The 23,466-nt window shown below is 38.6% G+C and overlaps 1 protein-coding gene across 1 annotated transcript; it reads left to right on the forward strand.

The window, feature by feature from the left end:
• Positions 1 to 828: 828 nt before the first annotated feature.
• On the forward strand, positions 829 to 20,122 carry ALX1 (ALX homeobox 1). Its single transcript, XM_076328668.1, has 4 exons — positions 829 to 1,110; positions 3,436 to 3,740; positions 7,415 to 7,543; positions 19,802 to 20,122. Exons 1-4 carry the CDS (start codon positions 879 to 881, stop codon positions 20,120 to 20,122), a joined length of 987 nt encoding a protein of 328 aa, XP_076184783.1. The 5' UTR covers positions 829 to 878.
• The last annotated feature ends 3,344 nt before the right edge of the window (positions 20,123 to 23,466 follow it).

Raw genomic sequence — 23,466 nt, forward strand, 5'->3', positions numbered from 1 at the left:
AGTGATAATATTTCAGGAGATTTAAAATAAAGGACCCGTTTTAACCGCTGTGCACACACACAGAGAGGCAGACTGGAGGTCTGTTTGATAGCAGCCAAATTCTCTTTTAGGCCGGTTTCTGATGTGAGAGATTTCTAGTTTTTAGTTCCTCTATTTTCCATTCCCTCTACACAAACAACCGCCTATAATATTTCTTTCTCTCTTTAACTCTAGGACCAAACTTCTGAGCTGTTTAATAAAGAAGTAACACTGGCTCTTAATTTTACAGCTTCAGAGAACAGGACTGCAGCTACCGAGGTATCAGTCAAATTGATTAAAGAAGATCCTTTACTTGAGGGTATGTGCCCCTGAAATTACCTTGCTCTAAGCCTCTCGGGGAGCTGGGGGGAGAGGGAGGGAAGCGAGGGATTACTCTGTTTCCAGGATCCCTGAAGAAATGTGAATAGGTTGCAGAGGGGAAATGTCCTTTTCGTGTGTCCTCCCTCCCTCCCCGTCTCCCCTCACCCTCCTCGCACGCCTGTGTGTGTGTGTCTGTCTGAAACGGATCTGTCTGTCGAAAATGGGCCTGGAACTCCCTCCTGTGTTGGGATTAGGTCTTGGGGGACCTGGGGTGGAGTTACACTGCTTGCCTATTTTCATATTCATTAGAAATGGGAGGTTGCATAAGGAGCCCTGCTGAGCTTCAAGATATAAAAGCAACTTCGGGTTCCCCCTTTCAAGACAAGACAAATCAAAGGCTCAGAGGCAAAACAGCTCCCTGAGCTCTGAACGTCTTTCCCTCCCTCCTTCCTTCCCTCCCATCCACTCACCCACTCTCCCTCCCTCCCCTGCTCACAGTCCAGCCTCTGTCTAGGGAAGAGGCTCTCAAGCAGCCTTAGATGATTATGGATTTTCTGAGCGAGAAGTTTGCCCTGAAGAGCCAGCCGAGCAAGAACAGTGACTTTTACATGGGAGCAGGAGGCACTTTGGAGCACGTTATGGAAACTTTGGACAATGAGTCCTTTTATAGCAAAACGTCAGGCAGCAAATGCGTGCAGGCCTTCAATCCTCTGCAAAGGGCTGAGCATCATGTGAGGCTGGAGAGGACATCACCCTGCCAGGACAGCACCGGTGAGTCGCCATCCCAGGGTTATTCTCGCTCCTGCGCTTTGCCCTTCCTGGAGATGTACAGGGAAGGCCAGGGCTTCTCTTGCCCGGGGAGACCAAAGGCAGCTGCGCAGCCTTTGGGTGCTGGCATGCGAGGGGCTGTCAGGTAGTAGTAAACAACAACAACAACAACAATAATAATGATGATGATGCCGGGAAAAGGCGATCGCCTATTTCGAAGCACTCTTTTCCCTTTAGTGCTGCCCCTCCGGCTGCTGCCTTCCCTGCCGGCCCCGGGCCGGCTCCCTCGGCTTGTCCCCGCCGCCGCCACGGGAGCGGCGGGGCGCGGAAGGCTCAGCACTCGGGCACAGCCCGCCCGGCCCCGGGGCCGCCCGCCCCGGGGACCCATAGGCCGGCGGGGGAGAAAACGGACGGGGAAAGGGCCGCGGCCACCCCGCGGTGCCGGAGCGGCGGCGCCGGCGGGGCCCGGCGGGTGCGGGAGGGCTCGGCCGCCGCCCCGGCCCCCTCGCCGCCCGCCGCCCGCCTCCCCCTTCCGCTCCCCGTGGCGCCCAGGCTCGGGGCCGGCGTGCGGCGGCCCCCGCGCCCGCTGCGGGCAGCGGCGTTTCCACCCAGCGAGCTCCTCGGAAAACGCAGCCCCGGGTGTCGGTGGCCGCGGCACACCGGGCACGTACGGCTCTCGGCCGGCGAGGTACCGTCACGGGGTGGGAACGGAAGGTCACTTGGTCATGGCTGGTTCTTTCAAATAACGCTCTGCGAGGATAGTGTTTTTTGGGGGGGTTGTTTTGGGTTTTTTTTTCTCCCCCCCCCCCCCCCCCCCCCCGTGTTACCGAATAATGCGTAATAGTGATTCTTCATACTGAGCGAAAAAGACTCAGGTCATTCAAACAACAGCGTTAAATAGTATTTTTTTCTAGCTGATCGGCAAGGAGAACGTGGAATATTTTATTTTATAAGCATTTAAAAGATTCCCCATTATTTACATGATGTAAATCATGTATAGAAATCATGTATAGAAATCATGTATAGAAAAAAATAATTTAAAACATCTTTTTCCTAGCAGAATCGAAAAATATGGTTAAGGAGATCAGCTGCAATAATGAGACTAACAATATCTTACATTTTTTGACTTCATATAGGCACCGAAGTATTTTTTTGAGAACATCTTTTTTGCGTGAAACAGTTTGTAAGAAATAATGACAGATTTCTGCAAGTGCAACTTAAAAAAACTACAGAAAATTGATTTATACATTGACGTTTTTCTTAATTAGCTCATTTAATGTGTGCCTTGGGGGCTTTGGGGCATTTCCTATCTATGTATGTATTGATGGTAAGTATCTAAAAATCGTGTTTGGTTAAAATCAGCTCGGACTGAAAGAAAAGAAACCACTGAGAATAAGATAAAATCCCAAAGCAAGCTTTTTATCGTATGTTACATGCCATCTTCGTAGATTTTAATTTCAGTAGAGTTTTAAATTTTTTTCGCCCGTTTCTGAGAGAAAAAAAAATGCCCTTTTGAATCTTGTGACATGTCGCATGACTTTTTCAGTGATGTGAGATGTGTAAAAATAGAAAAAATGGGAAATGTTTTCATTTCTTATTAAGAAGCTACAGGGGAATATTTCTTATCTCTACCACTCAGATTTTACCTCAAGACAAATAGTTCCTGCAATCCTTATACAAAGTATATGAAACGATCTCTTTTAATAAGTTAACATTTTGCAGAAACTCTCTGTATTTTGTAACCATAACAAACTTAATTGGAAACAATTCCACTTTACAAATCCAAGAGAAGGTATATGGAATCTTTTGAGTTTGTAAAGTGACGTTAATTTTTGGTTTCTTTCGCTTCTTGATTTGTCAGTTTACAATTACTTAGTTTACAGTTATTTTGTATTTGTGTAGAAATAGAGTTTGTTAAATCTGCTTCCAAGTTTAAAGGCACATTTGTCAATAGCTTTATGCCACTTATCTTATACGAAAATCTGTTTTGGGCTAAGATTCCTTATCTGTGCAACTCCAGTTGAAGCTGATTTCATGGATTATTAACTACTTTAGTGGCAGAGTAAAAATATTCAAGTATTCTCATGCAGTCTCCTTACACTGAAAGATTTTAGATTACATCTTCAGATACAATTCTCAGTTAAAATTCAATGTGATTTAGTACTTTCACTCTGTTTGTGGTTAATATTACAGATCCCTCTTCCACGGTCTCGTGTAGAAATACGCAGCCACATAGAATCTGGTTCCTTGTGAAACTGTTTTGTATGAACCCTTGAATCTAAAGCCCCCCCTTTAACCAGTTGTTTCCCTCCCCCACCTTTCATACAGTGAACTATGGGATTACTAAAGTGGAAGGACAGCCTCTTCACACGGAGCTGAGCAGGCCCATGGACAATTGCAACAACCTCAGGATGTCTCCGGTGAAGGGGATGCAGGAGAAGGGGGAGCTGGATGAACTTGGTGATAAGTGTGACAGCAATGTCTCCAGCAGTAAGAAGAGGAGACACAGAACAACTTTCACCAGTTTGCAGCTGGAGGAACTGGAGAAAGTATTCCAGAAAACTCACTACCCTGATGTCTATGTAAGAGAACAGCTAGCTCTGAGAACAGAGCTCACTGAGGCCAGAGTCCAGGTAGGAACCAAACTTCAGCATTTCCATGACAAGTTGTGCATTGTAGGAACTGGTAAATGACGCTCTTGGGGATTGTACAAAAGCCCATAAAGCTAAAGTAAATAGCTCGTTTTGCTTTATTTCTTTATGGATACGAGCTGTTATGCTGCAGTACTAAAATAACTTGTTATTTTTTTAAATAGCTTGTGTTTCTGTTCTAGAAACTTGTTTAAAGGATGAGAAAACAACATCAACAGTAAAGCAGTCTTGATCTCTGGTAGTCCTGTTTTACTGTCAGAATTCCAGGCAGTGAACACATAAAGTGTTACATGTAAAGATCCCATTAACGAGATATGTTGCACGTAGTTCAGACTGATGACGATGCAGAACTCGGCCGCAGAGGATTCTGTGTATGTTACGGCATGAAAAATGCAATCTAAAAAGTAATTGAATTCCTTGTTTAGATCCAAAGAGTATGCAGTGAAACTGCACATACATAGATGTGTATAAATATATATGTATGTGTGTGTTTGTGCCTGTGCAGAGCAAGGACGTAATCCGTTCATCTCTGTTGTATGAAATGAGCTTAAAAATCACAAAATTGGGAAGTACATTTGCTGGTTTTTAAACTTGCATAACCGATGGATGTTATTCTAATTTTTGGAATGAAACATACTGTTGACCACTTAGTGCAGTATTTGACTATCTTAACTGGGTACAAAGTTGATTCATTCAGTATATGCTCGTACAGAAATCTCAGCAGTATTTATGGCTTTGGATGTGTAATGGTGAGAAAAGAAGCTAAATATCCAGGAAATGCAGCCCTTCCCCCGTTCAGACATCTTCCCTTAGAAAAGGGTGCGAGCTGCATTTTGTGAGTTTATCCTATTTTTAGAGAGATCTTCCCCATTCTGGTAATACTCATCATTTCAATTTAGGGAATAGCAGTCCTGTCGATTCTTACAGACTGGTATTAATTTTTTTTAATTTAGTGACTTGAGTATGATAACAACTTCACAACTTGTAATTAAACACATACTGACACATGCGTATAAAGAAATAGACGTCAGTGCACATGCATACATCTGAAATTAAACCCGGATCACTTTCAGAAACGAACTCAGCTAATTAATTTTATAAAGAAGTGATCTTTTCATGTCTATTCAACCAGACAGCATATTCACTGTTGTCACGGGAAAATCGTGTCCAAAATTGTGTGTCAGTTACATCGATACAATATCAGTGATGCCGATGGAATTTAGTTCAGTGGCTTTTAACTCTTCAGGCTCTGTGCAATTCCTCTCCCTTTGAATTTGATACAGTTTTCCGAGTATGACTTCCATTCATTAGGATTTAGTCTTGACTTAAAAAAAAAGCTTGTATAATGTTAAAACATTGTTCTTACAATTGCATAATTCTGGAACAATGAGAACTACTCCAAGAATAAATTAATATTCAAAACAGGGAGGGGAGAATTGGGCTAAAAAGTGTCAACTGGCTTTTTATCACATTTTTTTCTAAGTTTTAGAAGCTTCGTCTGGTAACAGTATTAAAAATAAGAGAGTAAATATGAAAACATACGTCTTCACCAGACTTTCACAGAATATCTATTTCTATTTTATTTAAACATATTCTCCCCTTTCTTAAAAGATAACTGATCTTTGCATTTCTCATACACTAAATATGAAAGGAAATGGTGATCATTTTTATCCAGAGTAGCAACAGTATTCCATCACAACATTAAGCAATTTAAAAGGCCTTACATCATTAGAGGCAAGCATCTGGCAATGCAAGGATAACAAGCAGCAGATTTTTACATTGCTTTGTGGAGGCAAATGGTTACTTTATCTCTGCCAAGAGTCAGTTTCTAGTAAAGTGATGTAAACAGAAACATTTTGGGGGATTGTCAAAGGAAAAAAATGTGTGCTTTTTTTCTCATTTAGTTACTATAAATTCAAGCAAATTGTTTGATTTAGTTTAGCAGAGTGATCAGCTGGATACCTTACCCACATTTCCCTTCACCGCCATTTCATCAAGATCCAATTTAATATTTGTCCTGCATACATGCAGAGAGCGCCAACCTGAACCTAATTTATCTAAGTTGTTCTCTTTCCTGCTGCATGTCAGTGAAGTAATTGGCACCCATTTTAAGGAGATTGTCAAGGTCTTTTTTCAATGAAAGAGCCTCATTACTAAATTCCCTTAGCGTGTTCTTGATGCCTCCTGTGGAGACAGGAGAATTTTTTTTCCTTTTCTTTTCTTTTTGCTGAGCCTCAGGCGTCATAAATAATACAAATTTACCAACAAGGTCCCTAACAATATATAGTCAGCACTTACAAGCATGGGCCTTGCTTTGATTGCCGAGTACATTTTAAAAGATTGCACATACTAAATTTGCAGCAAGTTCTTGGGAACTAAAATGAGTGAAATTATGCCCTCATTGCTTAAGCAGCATCAAAGGACAGTTGAGTTCTTCAAAGATCAAGGCAAAACCTGAATTATAAAACAAACAGTGTTATTTTAAATATCCCACCATCAGGGATCAGAAAATATCCCTCAAAATGGGATTCACAGGCAGTGTCTATATAAAAAAAAATCTATTCATGTATGTATCTATCCAAATAGATTCACAATCCATTTAGCAGGAAGACTAACCAATGGCATTGTTTTCATAAAAAAAAAAATGGTTTTGTTAGTAGTGTGACTTCTTGAAAAAGAGTCGGAAAGAGTTTGTTCATAGCCGAACAATAAAGACTTAGTTGGATAATATTACTTTTATAAAGGAACAGTTTCTTTTCCTAGCAATCCCTTTAATTCATCAGGATAAGTCTTAGCCAGTCCAAACTAAACTGTATGAAGGAAAAAAAAAATTTTAAGACTTCAGGGCAATGACAGATATCAGTCACAGCAAGAAATGTGCATGTAATAGGTTTTGAGATAACACCCGGCACTCAAAATATTACAGAACAGTCCAAAGGTTATTTAAGCATAAAGAAAATAGCTTTTAGTTGACAAGAAGGCATTGTTTCAGGTCTAAATTATTTCATAGTCCAAATGTAAAGTGCCATTCTTTAGTTTTCCATTGTCAGAAACATACATATTTCCTAACGCAAATGTGAAAAAATGTCACAATAGTTTTAAAACTGTCTGTGATCTCATGATTTTTTATTATCTGCCTGCCCTCTTAGCCTTCCTTATAGAAACTTTTTCTGCAGCACAGACTGTCCTGGTACCAGCTTTTCCTGCCTTTTTCACTACTGCACTTGATAAAGATTATGTATACCTCTAGGAGACAGATCATAGGTAGTCATATCAAGTCAGTGGGCATGTGAAATTAAGAGAGATTCTTTGCAATTTGACTTGCTGCTACTTGGTGATTTTCCTCTACAGAACTGAACTCTGTCAAAATTAGCACTGCCTGACAGACTGATCTTTCCTCTGCTGTTGGTTTTTTTTTTTTTTTTTTTTTTTAGGCATTAGAAAGGAAATAACATATACTTTTAAAACAACCAGAAATAACGTAAGCAGGTCTGACACTGAGAATATTGAAATGGCAAGAAATTCATCCTCAGGTGGAGAACTTGCCTTTCTTAGATAAACGATTTCTCAAAGCTACTGTCCAAGCTTTTTCCTAAGAGTCTTTGCACAGTATGTAATTGAGTTTACCTTGATGACTGTTTCCTCATTTACTATAGGTTTGGTTCCAGAATCGAAGAGCAAAATGGAGGAAAAGAGAACGCTATGGTCAGATCCAGCAAGCTAAGAGCCATTTTGCTGCCACCTATGATATATCTGTTCTTCCAAGGACTGACAGCTACCCTCAGGTATGGTAAAGACCAAGTAGTCCTTTGGTTCTACATTTACCTTCTCTTCCATTCTTAGGCACACACTTGCACAGAAGATGCACAAAGACTCTCTTGTGTTTAGCTTTCTGTGTTCTTTAGACACATCGACAGGACCTGCCATTGTGAACAACAGTTCTGACATCCAATATGAATAATTAATTCTTAAAATACTAGTATTTTTTAAAGAACAATCTTAGGAGCTGCGGAGTTTTGCATGAGTTATGTACTGAGAATAGCTGGCAATATGGTTGTGCAGTGAAGTCGTTTCTGCCCATAAAATTATGTGGGGCTTTGAATCACTTCTCGGTCCATACACAAATTCTGGATGACATCTAGACCCATTAAGACTGACAGGAATGATGTAATTTTATATAATAACGTCAGAATTTCACTTCTGGGATATTTATGTTCACAGGCACAACTGTCTTAACAACTCTGGTCTTGTATGCTCTGGTAAGACGAGGCATAAACTATGTGATCTCTAGGCGACTTCCTTCTGACGTATTAAACAGGCACAATTTCTTTACGGACCTCAATAGACCATTGAATACAACAAGTCTTCTACTAGCATGAAACCATATTATGGCCACGTACAATCAGAATTGAATGTATATGGCTGGGAGAGGGAGGCAGGAGCTCTATCACACAGTAGTAGTTTGTTTAATTTTTTTTTGCTTTTTTCAGTTCTCTGTTAGTATATAGTAAGGTATTACTGTGTAGTAAGATCAGAATCTTCTGTTTCTGTTCTCCAGTCCTTTGGTTTACTGCCTTGCCTCACTCTCTGCTATTGTTTTTCTGCTTGCTTGTTTTAGTACATTGAATATTTTATTCTGAAGCCATTGTTTCTCATGTCTCTAGCTTCCCATTGCTTTTACCACATAATTTAAAAAAAAAAAAAGCACCATACAAAGCAAAAATCTTGTATGGGTCCCTGTGGTAAAGTCGTCCCACTGCTGGTGTCCTGGTGCTCTTCTGGTTCATTAGGTAGCAGCGTCTCTGCCAGACTTAGGAATGTACTCATATTCCATATGGGCTTGCTTTCGTCATGCTCTACATTGGCTGAATGTGATTAGCTTTGAACCAGAGGTCTTGGGCCCATGTGTCATCTATCCAGCTTAAAGCACTTTACCTCTGAGGAAGTTGCACGTTACTAGGTTTTGTGCCTGGGCCAGAGCTGGTTCATGTTCCAGCAGCTCAGAACATGGGCACAACCATTTCAGATCTGGTGGTACCTATCAGTCTGCCTGTTTTTACTTTATAATGTAATAGTGCATTAGCCCAAATTACATCAGAAACCACTGCATGATACACTCTCTGTTTAAGTAGGAGGACACAATACTTGTTTCAGACCTACCTAGGTGGAGGTGTGCAAAAAGACCTTAAGCACTCCTAGGCAAATTTTCCCAACTGACAGAAGTTTCATCAGCATAGATAATGGAATAATGCAAGCCATTGGTAAGCACTTAAAATGGTTGCCCTAAAATTAATGTATTTAAAAAAGAAACACTTTTGAATTACATGAGAATATCATCCATAAAAATCTAAACCTGATGAAATATCTGTTCTGTACTTTCAGATTGTGAAATAGATGAGTGAATTAACTGTATTTCTATTCATGAATTTGTTAAAAAGCATCTTTCCTAGGCTGATGACACAACTAAGTTTCAGCCTGGCAAAACTTTCTATCATTAATTTATAAGTTCTTAAAAACAGGAGATTGAAATGGAAATGTTGGTACCATAATCTTAAATAAAGCATCTCTAAAATATGTAGAAATATAAAATGTATACTCATTCATAAACATATATATGTATAGTACTCACCTACAACCACAGACTAACACCCTGCAGGTAAACAAGACAGGCTCAAACAGGGAGAACAAGTCTTATGAGGAGCGGCTGAGGGAACTGGGACTGTTCAGCCTGGAGAAAAGGAGGCTGAGGGGAGACCTCATCGCTCTCTACAACTACCTGAAAGGAGGTTGTAGCGAGGTGGGTGTTGGTCTTTTCTCCGAAGTAACAAGCGATAGGACGAGAGGAAATGGCCTCAAGTTGCGGCAGGGGAGGTTTAGATTGGATGTAAGGAAAAATTTCTTTACTGAAAGAGTGGTGAAACATTGGAACAAGCTGCCCAGGGAAGTGGTGGAGTCCCCATCCCTGGAGGTATTTAAAAGACGTGTAGATGAGGCGCTTAGGGACATGGTTTAGTGGGCATGGTGGTGTTGGGTTGACGGTTGGACTCGATGATCTTAGAGGTCTTTTCCAACCTCAATGATTCTATGATTCTATGATTCTATGTAGTTGAGTCTGGTCACCTGCCCGAGAAAGTTGTGTTGTACTGTACTGTACTTCATGAACAGGAACAAGAAGCTAAATGAAGGTGTGAGTCCACTTTACGTTGGCTATTTCAGCTGAGTGCTTGCATGCATAGTTTGGCTACATGATAAAAACAAGGTATCCTACTCCTCAGTGAAGAAGGTGCCTACTTTGCTGTATACTGGAGTATGAACAGGTATCCAGGCAATTATCACAGAACAGTCAATGCAAGGTCACGTTCTTGCTAACCTGGTGGTAATTCTTCATAGTTTCACATTCTTAAATCCTCACCTTCAGTAAAACCATGTGTGTATCATATACATAACATTTCCAGTGAGAATGCTTGAGACAACGAAAATCCGTATTGAAAACACAAGGACCACTAACATCACTACATTCAAATCTTTTCAATTAGATGTCCATTTATAAGTGCCTCACTTATGGAAAATAAACATACAGTACATGACTTGCTACAAACTCCTTAATCTATCCTACAGTTCAAGCAGAAAGAGATTTAAAATTGTGATCTGCATGTTTGGTTTTAGTGTTATAGATTGATTTCCCAGAACAATTCCATTATTTCAGTACAGTTAATGCAAGAAAGGAAATGACACGTCCTTTTTTTTTCTTTTTTTTTCTTTTTTTTTTTTCTTTCTTTTTTTCCATGTACAAGCTCTCTTATTGTGACATTGACACCACTAAATATTAGACAGGCTTTGCCATACTTTTGAGTAACTAGTTTTTCTTGGGGATTGTGGAACACAGATCACTAGAGCTTGTTTATGAAGCCTTTATTAACATGGGGGGAAACAGACTCTCTCTTGCTGGCAAAAAATATAGGATGACGTTGAAAAAGGATAAAATCAAGCTGAGATATTTACTGCTGTGTGGCAGAAGGAACAGGAACAAATGTGAATTTCTGGTGTGAATTATATGAATTTGCAGTTTGAAGATTTCTGTTTTGAGCCCCACCACGGATATGTTCTCAAAACAGACATCCAGCATTGCATTCCAGCAGAAACATCAGTCTTTTTCGCAGTCAACAGAGGGTGTGGAGACCCCTGCTTAGTCTCTTCACCAATTACGTTCATCAAGTAGAAATTAAGACCATGATGCTGCTATGCCTTATGTGACAATCTAAACTTGAAAGGTTTTCCTGTGAGGAAATGATCTTTTCAACTTATTTCAGATAGACGGTTGGCTTTGAATCAGAGGATGGTTGAGGTTGGAAGGCACCTCTGGAGGTGGTCTGGTCTAACTGCCATTTCTATATTCCAGTCTAATTTTGCTATTAAATTACACATCTTTATCTTCAAAATAGTGATAAACCATTTAGGTTTTTTTCCTAGACCATAATTCTTTGCTTTGCTAATTCACTCTAACCTTAATTATTTTTACAGTATGTTGACGTTAGGTGTTACTTATTGTGCAAAATAGTTGCTCAGCTGGCTGCAAAGAAGTTAAGTATCTCTTAAACTGTCCAAATTCTGTGCACATAGATCTTCCATTAATTATACTGGCAGTGTTGCAGAGGAGGACAGTTAGTACAATATTCCAGGATAATCATCTGTTATTCACATGTTTTTTTCCAGGCTTCAACATTAAAAACACCACAGAGTTAAATTTTCACTCAGATGAAATATTTAACTTTTGACAACATTATGTTGAAAATTGTATTTTTTCTAGGAAAATGTTATATACAGTACTTTTAATTCATTTTAGTAAAAGGTTTCAGTTTCATTAGTGTCAGTATTTAAGCTTCAAGTTTCTCTTGCAGATGCAACACGTTGTGGTCTAAGTCATCTTAAGTGCACTCAGAAAACAATTCACTGGTTAAAACTCTTATCCCAGACACTTTGAGCCTTATTAGCCAGCAATATTCTGCTGATGATATGAAAGCTAAGAGGAAGCATCCTAACATGACTGAGGAAATGAGTGCAGATTCACTTCATGGAGACCTTTACTTCAGCTCACCTGAGTAAATGTTAGTGAATAAGAAGTACTTGATTCAATCACCTAAATACACTGCTATTTAAGATGTCTTGGGATATCTGAGACACTGTTACAGTGCTGATGAACAGGACTTACAAGAAGCATGCACCCTTCAGAGGAGGCAGCTGGTGGTCAGAGAGATACTAGACACTTGTGTTTAGGAAACTTAATCAAAGGGATTTTTGTGCCAGAGATGGGTTCCCTTTAAAGCTGGTGAAAATCTGGTCAATTAAGTTTTCTTTTCCTAAAGTATAAGGCATAAAATAGGTAAGATATCTCTGAAGTGTATTTTTCTCTCTGATGCCTGGTTCAGCTGCAGACATCTATAGTTATCTTAGACGGATCTATATATTATGTGTTGGGAAAGGAACAATAAAAAACTTGCTTTTTGCAACCTTGCTCTTCTCTTACCGTATTGGTCTTTACTTGACTACTTTTGCTGTCCTATGCCTAGTGAGAAGGCTAATGTGACAAAGGGTACTTGAACTTGTCAGATTTAATGTTTAAGTATGAGAAGTAACAAGGGAGCAAAAAACCTGAGGCAAACTTTCATTTTTACGCCCTCCTTATTTACACACGAGAGTGACATTCGATCAAAAGCCTACACTATTATCACATAGACCTCTAGCTTTCCCTGTATGAGTTAAATTTATGAAGATGTCATCTTTATAAATATAAGTGCATCAGTATGTAAATAAACATTAAATTGTATCCTTGAAAAACAGATATAAGGGGGAACATTTTTCCCCCACCTAGTCTCTTTCCATACTTTGCATCTTTTCTTCCTGCTTGTTCTTTGAGTCTTGTTCATTTGTTGTCATTGTTCTTCTAAGTTCTTTTGAAAGGGTTTATCCTGTCACACCATTATACTTTCCCTCTTACTATCACATGTGAAATGTATTGTTTGCTTCTCTTATTTACTTGAAAATGCAGGCAAAAGTTGGATAGGACTGAATTTAACTTTTTTTTTTGGTGGAAAAACCCAGCCTAGCGCGGGTGGGAATCCCAAGGAGACAAAAGCATTTCAAAGGTATGGGAACTGGAGTGATACAGAAGGTGTAGAAAGAAGGGAGAATGTTGAAATCTCAAAAATAGAAGAAGGATGAGGCTGAAGTTTACATTCCATCCACCAGACTGATAAATCAAATTAAATATGTTGAACAGCACAGCATCACATGATTTGTTTTGGCAATCAAAGAGTGTAGAAGTGGTATCAGTATACATGTGTTATGTACTAAGTCCTTGGATCACCATTACAGTTCTGCTCTAGCCTTAGTACATATGGGTAATTCTCATTAGCAATAATCAAAGTTACATGCTCCAATTAAATCTTTCATATGGCATATATTAGATACCACATGTTATATGACTTAAAAATTCTTTTAACTGTAGTAGACATATAAATGACAGTTAATCGCAATAGTTCATTAAGGCTATGGGTACACTGATTAAGTAGGAGTAGATGTGGTAGACATATCTGAGCTAGCTTCAAAGAAGTTTTATCATATACTCATGCTGTCTAGCTGTGACAGCATAGAGCTCAGGCTGGGCCGCCACCTGGATGATATGTAGCTTGCTGCATATGTGCTGACTGTTGCACTGCTGTGGCTGATCTTCCAACAAGAGTAACACTTCTAATCTTTTTGGGTGGTGTCTGTTCCACACAAAGTAGTTTGCGCGCTGTGCTTTTATTTTTTCTTGGTTCTAAACCATCACTGTATGGGGTCCTCCTCACAGTCTCAACATTCCGTTTGTTGCTTTACTATTTTTTTTGTGAAACGTATTTCTTTAAGTCTGTGAGTGACTTTAGCTGGGGCTTAATTATAAGGCAAATCCATTTTTTCTGACATAGAAAATTCTTTTTAATAGTATTTTTCAAAGTATGAAATTTTGTCTTTAACTGTATCATAGACATGAAATATAATTAATTCTTATCATAACTGGCCCTGAGATTGCAGCAGGGAGAAGTTACAGTTTATCTACAAAACGTCTTGTACAAGAATGAAAGCTTGATGACTTTTCGAATCCTGCATTTTTTTGCACCTTAGCAAACTTGTTAAGCATGGAATCAAATGAACAGATTTTTATTTTGTTCACTGTATGTAAGGCCTAAATGTGGACTGAATGGGTCTATCACATATTTTAGAGCTGTAGCATTAAGCCTCTCGCTAACAAAGGCCAACTTGCATTTTATGGACATATCTGAAAATGGTGTGCTGCAGCTCTCTCATACGTACCTGAACCCAATACAGTACAGATGAGCTTCACATGTTCATTAGGTCCAATGGCTCCTATAAAATGATCACAAATTACACCAAGAAGTATTCTGTCTAGATATAAAGGAAAAAATACAATGAGAGTCGTAAAGCCTTGGAACAAGTTGCTCATAGAAGTTATTGAATCTCTGTAGCTGGAGCTACTCAAAACTTGACTGGATAGGGCTTGAGTAACCTGATCTAAGTTCAAAGTTAGCTGTGAGCAAGGGTTTGGAATAATAATCCCAGAGGTCCTTTTCAGTGTAAATTATTCTGAGAATCTATGAATCTGCAAACGCGGGAAGTACAGGCAAATTTCTGCCCATAGTACGGATGTTCTTAGGAGGCCCACAGAAAAAAAATACTGTGGCAAGCGACAGACCAAATTAATTGTGCTGATGGATTACGAACAGCCTATAGATCATGAGTTGTAAACTAGCAGTTTTGAGCAGTTTAACAGCAATTGCATTTAATCTGCCCAAAGCAGCTCCTTGTGCAAGCACCGGTTTCATGTTTACTAGCAGTGCAAGGATTGTTGTTTCACACAGAGAGGAGTGACAAAAATTTAGCAAATCAGTCTCTTTGACATTCACATGTTTTCTATAATTAGGTAAATCCTTAACTGTTCAGTTAGTGCCACTGTTGTCTCCCTTGCAATGCCCAGGAACATCCCGAAAACAGAGTCAATGTGTAGTTTCTAATTACTTACTAGAGTAATTATAATAACACATAACATAACATATATAATGTAATATAACAACAACACTAACTTATTACTTCATATCTAGAGATCTTAAAAGAGATTAACATTTTGTTTCCCATGTGAAGCACTAAAACACGTCCACTCAAATAGAAGCTGTGTGTGCTTATATGTGTGTCTGTTCGAAACAGACTCCAGTCTGGATAGGCAGGTGAGTCAAATAGCATGAGACAAGACATTTGGTGATGGGAGAACCAAAACTGGGTAAGTGATAGTACAACTCTCAGAAAATTTGGAGATTTGACTTTATATGATTTCTCCAGGTGCTGTGTAGGAAGGTTGAAGCTCCAAGAGCTTAAAATTTTAACAGAAAAAAAGCAATGACACCAAGTGGGATGACCAATTACCTCAGCTAATTTTCCTCTGCAGTGTCAAGCAGAAGGTCATATGCTTAGGAAATGATATCATAACCATGTTAACAACCATAACTCTCCAGTTATGTTCTTGTCACAGCTATGAAATCCTACTATTTTTTTTTCTATCGGGAAGGGTGTGTGTGTGTGTGTATAAAACATACAGTGGGTAAATATATTGAAGGGCTCTGGTAATTTCATGGTAACCACAAGAGCAAAGCTCAAGTTGTTTGTGATGTTAACAGAAACCAGAGATGTGCTGTATGTATAGCCTCATTCACAGTCTCTGAATTGGCTTTTATATAGTTCATGGATCACACAAGAGTTTAAGAGGAAAAATATTTTCTTTAAATTCATGTACATAATGTCCCTTTTCCTTCCAACATACCAGAAGAAGGTCTGATAATTTTGACTTATTGTAAAACATTACTGTATTTATTTTTAATACAGGAATACCTTCTGCACCTAAATTTCACTATATTTATGTTGTAAATCCTTGCTAAGAAATGAAAATCTAATATCAAAAATGAAGTCACTCAAGCAACTAAAATGAACAGAAAATTGATATGACTGAAACATTCTTTTGAAAAGCATAACTGTCTCATGAGAGAAGATGTAAAGTCTTCCTAGCATCTTGTGGCATTTCTGAAGTTAAGTTTCCTAATTTGGAATCCTTCCTCTAAGGAAGAAACCTAGGGCACTCCTTTGAAAGTTTTAGGACTGAATAGCTTGTTCACATAATGGAAATATATTAACAAGACATTGGTATATTTTAGGATTTGCAGCTGAATTCTGTTCTCATTTACACCTGTGCAATCTCACTGAAGCTAAATTGAGAGATTTGTCTAGGGTAAAAACATCAGGAAAATTGGTGGTACTAAACTTAGTTTACTGCAAAGCAAACTACTAGAAATATGGAAGGAAAGAGTGATTTTGTGATACCTCCAGACCACATAGGTTATTGGGCACTTTCAAACTGAGCCTCTCAACCTTTTGAAGTCTTCCCATCATGACTGTATTAAAGGCAAACTCGTGCATTTTCCTATTTAAACAGATTTTTTGGGAAAATTCTTCCCATAATTATATCTGTGCAGACAGGGCGACTGCAGCATTTGGCATAGCATTTCTTAGAAAGACATCTTAGTAAGTCAGATAAATGAGACTTTGTCGCGTGTGAATTAGCTTTGGGGATGATGAGCTCCTTCAGAATTAGCTCCTGTATTAGAAGCTTCATAGATGAACTAGTCTCTCCCTGGGCAAATTCATCCTGTTGTGAAGGTTCTGAGACTAAACATTTGGCCTGGAAATACCATGAAAAAGAATGGGGTTTTGTGTGCATGTGTTTGAAATATATCTTTGGGTTTTTTTCTGGATTTTTTTTTAGCTTTATCAGCTCCCTGTTTCAATTCAGTAAAGAGTTGTACCAGCAAAACAAGCTGAAGTGGAACAGCATGGAAATAGGAATGGGTGATTTGTTCTGTAGGAAGGAAGGGAAAGAAAACCCTAACAGTTGCTTAATCTCTCACTGCTGCTGCAGTATATGTAACCATGAGATACAATAAAGTACAATTAAAAGCTTCTAGTCTTCCTGAACAACAAAAAAAAAGACAATGATTTTTGTATGGATGACCGGGTTTCTGAATTTCCCAGTTTACGATTGAGGCAGAATGTGTGCAGCTTGGGCTTTCAACCAAAGTGGAGATACTCTCTGGATCTTATAGTCTTTCAGCTACTATCTTCTCTACTACTCTCCTCTGTACTCTAATCACATGCTGTGTGGCTCCAAACTCGTTAAGTCTGAGAAGGCAATAAGCCTTACAGGTCTTAGTGGATGACTTCCCAGTTGCTGTACATTTAACTACCACATTTTCCAGCTCTTTCAGGGTCCCTTGTTTCCTTCTTGTCATATTCCGTAAATCTTTACTAGGATCTGAGAAACCTTCCAGGCAATAGGACACTCAGGAATCCCTGAATCCTGAGCCATAAGAGATGTACTGCTCTCTCTGGGAATGTTCTGTGTGGTTGAATGCAACAAACTTTCATAAGCAAGACAATGGTTCAGATAGGTCCAGATAAGATATGTCCTTTAATCCCCAGATAAACCACCTGTTTTTTGAAGATCAAAAATAATTTTGTCTCATTATAAGTCAAAACTGGCTCAGGTGAGTTAATTAAGGAGTAATAAGGCAGCTGAAGATCATGTCAAGCTGCAGAGGATCTTCTATGGGCTGATGTTTGAGAGTCTTCTAAAAACTGCTGAAGGGAGGAGGGAAGGATGGGAACTGGAAAGTTCTGAAACTCTCACTAGAGTCTCTTTCCTCCTGTAGATCTCAGGAGGCCCACAAGAAGGAGGAAAAACCCTTGATATCCTTCCCCAGGCACCTTACTCGCTCCATTACCTCTCAGCAGACCACCTAAGATATGCAGGAGCAGATGCCTGAGGTGTGCCCAACTAGCTGTGTGTATGTGCGTGTGCGGAAAGGCAAGCTGCATTCACGTGAGTGGGTGTGGAGGTGTGTGTATGCCTGCATGTACGCATGTCTGTGTGAACAAGGAGTTGGGCAGACCAAGAGTTCGCGGAGTCGTGTTGCTACCGTGACTTTTTCCCAGCCTTCTGCAGGAAAACGAAACGGAGCATTTACTGGTTCTTTTTTTCTGCTGGAATTGCCAAGGAGCCCAAATTAGTTTGTCAGTTCCTGATGACCCTTGCTAATACAACTGCTGAAAATATTAACTTTTAAAATAAGACTCTATCTCATCCTTGCCATCTGCACCAGATCTCAGCTAGATGAGTTCAGTGAACCATAATTTATCTCTTTAGCTTGCTGGTGGTTTGGTGGGTATGTGTTGTTGCAAAGTAATAAGACAAAGACAATGAGAAAAAAACCCCTCAGCATTAGAAACATATTTTCATTCTGTGTGTGTGTGTATGTGTGTGACTGTCATAATTCATTACTTCCCCTGACCTCTAATTTGGCAGAAAAAAAATCATTCAACTAGAGAGATAACCCACATATCTTAAAGCCAAAATTCCTTTGTCTATGGATTTGGAACGTGAAGACAAAATTAAGTTTGAAGTGGGAATTCACTTTGCAGTGCTAACTGAGGAGTAATTGCAATTATTCCAATGTATAGCAGAGAACAAAGACATGTGGGCTCAATCCCAGTGCATCAAGGCGATGTACTGAACAGACAACAGATTTTTAGGATGAAGACAAATTTAGCAAAGTAAAACAAAAAGAAAAAGATATAGTTACTGACTGAGAAGTTCTGTACTATGAATGAGGGCTACAAATGTCTTGTATCATGATATTTGTACATTTTAAAAAAAAAATCAGCATTCAGAAAAGAGATATAAGTAAGAGTGGAGAAGAAATATAAAGCTGTATATTGTATAATGGTGAGTGCAAGTGAGAAATGATCGAGGAAGTCAGAGTATGTAAGAAATTATATCCATATAGTACTGATAGAGAGATATAAAGAGTAGAGAGTTTAAAAAGACAGAAGAACAGCTGCTGAGTGTGAAGTTTGATTAAAGCAAAGCGAATAGAGGAGGAATGAAAGAATGCACAGTCTGAGATAATGACAGGAGCTGACTTGTGCTAGGCCTTGAAAAGCTTTCCATCTGTTCATCTAGTAACAAATAAGTGAAAAATACCTATCCATAAATAGCATCTATACATAGATGATAGGAGAAGGCCTGAGACTCAGAATGAAGCTTTAAGTGACTGCCAAGTATAGAAGGCATTACACATCAAAGCTTGAATACGTGGTTACTCCAGATCTTCAGCAGACATTGCTGGTAACCACAAAGTTTGTCTCCTAGTCTGCCATGCAACGTTTTCCAGGGACGCACAGTGCAGCCAGTTAAGGCTGAGAGCTGAAACAGAAATGCCCTCAAGTATAATTTCATATAAAAACATGATGAAAAGAATTTTTATCTTAAAACCATCTTCGAAACAACTTTAGGAAGGTCTCTTGGATGTATTATCAACCATGCCTGTATTTTATGGATTAATTTGTTTTAAAGTAATTATGTAAGGCTTCTCAATATTTAATTTTGCAAATACTTGTTGGGCTTTGTCACTTGAGAAATCCTGGTTTGTTTTGTTCACCCTTTTACACTGTTTCCTACCATTATACTAAGAAAGATTTCTGATGAGAAGCTTTTATGGTGAAAACAGCTATGATATCGTACACTCTTTTGACACATTTTCTTTGAAGTCAATTGTGTGCTTTTTTAACTAATTTTACTGACTGGCTGGGCTGATGGCATCCTGAGGTTCAATGGTAAACAGTCAGGATAGAGCCACAGAGCAAACAGATGACAGAGCAAGGAATATGATGCAGCAGCCCTTGCTCTTAAGTGAATGATCCAGTATTTTGACTCATGTAATGTCTTCATGGTATTTTCTATTATGATTGCAGAGAACTAGTAAAGTACTTGTTGCTTGTTTTAGAGGAGAACTAATAATGGATGTGTTAACTAAAGCAAACCAAGCATTGCAGAAAACAAAAGATGAACTATCTAAATTTAATCTTATTCATTTTATATGTTCCAGATTCAGAACAATCTGTGGGCAGGGAATGCGGCTAGCGGTTCTGTGGTTACTTCCTGCATGCTACCACGAGATACGTCCTCCTGTATGACACCTTATTCCCATTCACCCCGGACAGATTCTGGCTACACAGGCTTTTCAAACCACCAGAATCAGTTCAGCCACGTGCCTCTCAATAATTTTTTCACTGACTCTTTACTTTCTGGGGCAACCAATGGACATGCTTTTGAAACAAAGCCGGAGTTTGAAAGGAGGTCCTCCAGCATTGCAGTTCTACGGATGAAAGCCAAAGAGCATGCTGCCAATATTTCCTGGGCCATGTAATATAGCAGTACTCTTTCTTAATTTCCTTTTTTTTTTTAAATAGCAAACTGAAAACATTTTTATTTCCTATATTTAAAGGACACAACAATAAGCTGCTGTGTGTGGAATGCTAGAAATCACAATATACACGGTGTCTGCTTAAACAAATGCAATATAATATTTAACAATAAAACAAGAATAAACTAAATAGATTTACCATACATCAAGCTCAACAAGCCCTCTTTGTTTTGGTTTTTATATAGAAATATGTTTTGTTGTACCAGTTGATGAAATATGATTATAAAACCTGCAAAAAAGAATAAAATTATTAAGCAAATATGTCTACTCCATTGGTTTTTAGCAGTCCTGTATACAAATCAATGCTTTACAAATGAGTACTTCATAAGGGAACAACTCTGTAAAGGAAAATAAATTTATTATACTAAAGCCATGAAGTAAATCTCTAAGCATACCATGCAGAGAAGGAAATATACGATCGTTCATGTTGTAGGTGGAATTTGTAGAGCTAACTCTCTCAGCACTATGCTGCTGCTCTGAGCCAGCTCTGCTGTTTTGCTAAATGCACGTTGAGCTTGTTGGAGTTATATCAATGCACAACTAATGTAATGAGAATAGAAGGTACTCCTTTATTTTATGGACCTGAGTGTATTCCTATTAAAGAGGATGAGATTTGTTTGCCAAACATATCACTAAAAGCAGGATCACAGTGTTTAATATTTTTCAAAGATGTGCACAGATTATGTAAGTCAACTAGTGTTTAAATGAAATCTTTAAGGTTGCAGATAGGGTATCTTGAAACTAAGGTGACTAGAAGAGAGCATGGAATAATACTGCGACACTTTCAACAGAATCCAGATTTAGGAAAAAAACACAACGACAGCAAAGTCTTACTTCCAATCCAGTCCGTCTTACTAACCGTTTTTTGTTATGCTATGGTCAAATTGAAAGGAAAAAGTCCAACAAGGCTTGCCAGTTGCAGTCTGTAACTGATCTCAAGATGTTATAAGAGTACATTTCATTTAGTTTTAGTCACAGTTTGTTGATACTTTGCTTATTTGTTTTTTTTTTTTTTTCCAGAGTGTAAGAGTGGTTTGCTCCCTTTAAAGTCAATAGGAAAAATCTTTTCAACTGCAGTGGCAGCAGGATTTGGCTCTCAGCTCCCAGCCTATCACAAAGGAATTAAAATGTCAGCAGACTTTCTGACATTTCTGGTGGAAAAAAAAAATAGAGGAGAAGAAAAATACTTTACATCTGGAGAATTGCTATCTGCTTTGATTTACTTCTCCTCCCTTTCCCCTGTCACATTCCAAGCTCCTTCAGATGAGTGAAATGTCAGCCTCTTTGAAAGCAACAGTCAGTCTCTCAGGTTCATAAAGGCAAAGTAAATTAATTGAAATAAAGAAGAACTTGCATGGCTGTGATTAGAACAGGATACAACTCTCTGGGCACCCCCTGCTCCTTCTTGCTTTTCTCTCTGGCCATTAGTTAGGAACAGAGGGCGGATGGGGGGAGAAGGGAAGATCAGGGAAGCACATTTCATCACAGCAACTGCAGAACTACCAGTACTCACAAAAATAAACTCACAGGAACCCCCAAATTGTCTCTGCTCCCACCCAGGAGGCTAAACTTGAAAACAAAAATAGGAAATGGGTCCATTCTGTAATCCCTCGGTGGAATAAACAAACTTAACTTTGAAACCATTAAGATCAGTTGAAAATGGGAATTTTACAGCAGATTCTTACATAGCTGATTGAAAGTAAAGTTGTTCTATTTGCCACTAGTAATAAACTCAAAGTTTAACACATACATATACTCCAATTTGTGGTTTCCTAATTTTATTCTCCTAAAAATTAACTTCAACTTTGGCCTGAGGAACTGGGAAAGAGTATTTTGGCTAGAATTTATCTTTTCCTTTTTTATGGTCTGTTTAGACGGCAGTAAAATGAGCCTTATGATTTAAAGCAAGAAAAGAATTTTATTAGTACAGGTAAAGAGACTAGTTTTATACAGACACTTGTGCCACATGCAGAAGGATGCAAGTGGTGGAAGTACAAGGGTTTTTTTAGCAGGTCAAACTGTTTCCAGTTATAAAATGTGTTTCTTTTTTTTTTTTTTTTTAGTTTCCACATAATCCTTTTTTAAGGTATAGCATTTAGAACATGTCAAAGTGATTTCCAGATAATTTTTATTAGAACATCATTAATGGATAAAGAAGCAAAAGCTTAGCTGGCAAACTTCAAGCCATTTTTATTGTTGCCTTTCAGTTTATTTATTTATTTTGATAGCAGAATTTGCTATTATTGTCTTGTGAAATCCAGAAAAATGTTCATTTTTACAAGGCTTTTTATGTCAAGAGTAAAATTAAACAATTCCTAGGAATTTATTGTAGTGACAGAATACTTGGGGAGAATAAACATCAATTTTCAAAACATTACAACATTTTTAGATGCTGCTGATTTTAATTAAGTGAAAGGGATACAACTGTAATTAATTCTTCATCCTCAATTCTAGCAATGGAAATTATTTGTTACATGTTGCTAGCATAACTTTATGCATTAGACAAACAGGTATTCAACCCTTCATTAAACCTGAGGTGTGATAAGTTGCAGGCCTGCATTAAGCTTGTCATGCTCTTGCATCAGCCTCGTCTCAAAGAATGAATGATAGTCTGTTGGTTGCAGCGTTTCATTTAGCTAATGAAAAAGTATCTTCGTGTTAGATGTCAAGTACTACAACAGGGTCACATTCTGCCACTTTTATTTAGTAGTGCTTTACTCCATGAGTGGACGCATTGATGTGAGTGAGACTACTCACATAGGCCAAATTGTGAATCACTTGTAAATGTTTATTCACAATGGCCCCATTCATGCAAAGGGCCGCTCAGCACAACATGAGTAATCGGTTCATAATCAGGCCCAGCTTAAGGTACTATTCAGCTCTGGTAAGGATGGCAGAATCTGGCCCATGCTGGCTTAAGGCCAGACTCAGATTTTTTAACCAAGATGAGTAGCTCCTTATTCCACAAATAGTGCAAATAGAGCCAACAGGGCTATTTGTAGGGTTCTCTTTTTATAAGAAAATTCTAGAAAAGAGGCATTTCAGTATATGCAAATAATTTGAGTAAGTTTCTATTCAAGGTAAACGATTTTATTTTCCACTGGACTATACTCCCACATTTGACAGGACTTGTGTTCTTGTGCTTTGATTTTATCCACTTAATGATTTCTTAGCACGAGCAACTAATCTTTTCGCTGCTTCTTCAACATGTGGCAAATGCACTAAAAACAAAAGGAGGTGATTTACATAGCCTTCCTGCCAAGTATTTTAACTAATGTTTGAGATAT

This window comes from Aptenodytes patagonicus, chromosome 1 (genome assembly GCF_965638725.1).
Source record: "Aptenodytes patagonicus chromosome 1, bAptPat1.pri.cur, whole genome shotgun sequence".
In the NCBI taxonomy this organism is placed as follows: domain Eukaryota; kingdom Metazoa; phylum Chordata; class Aves; order Sphenisciformes; family Spheniscidae; genus Aptenodytes; species Aptenodytes patagonicus.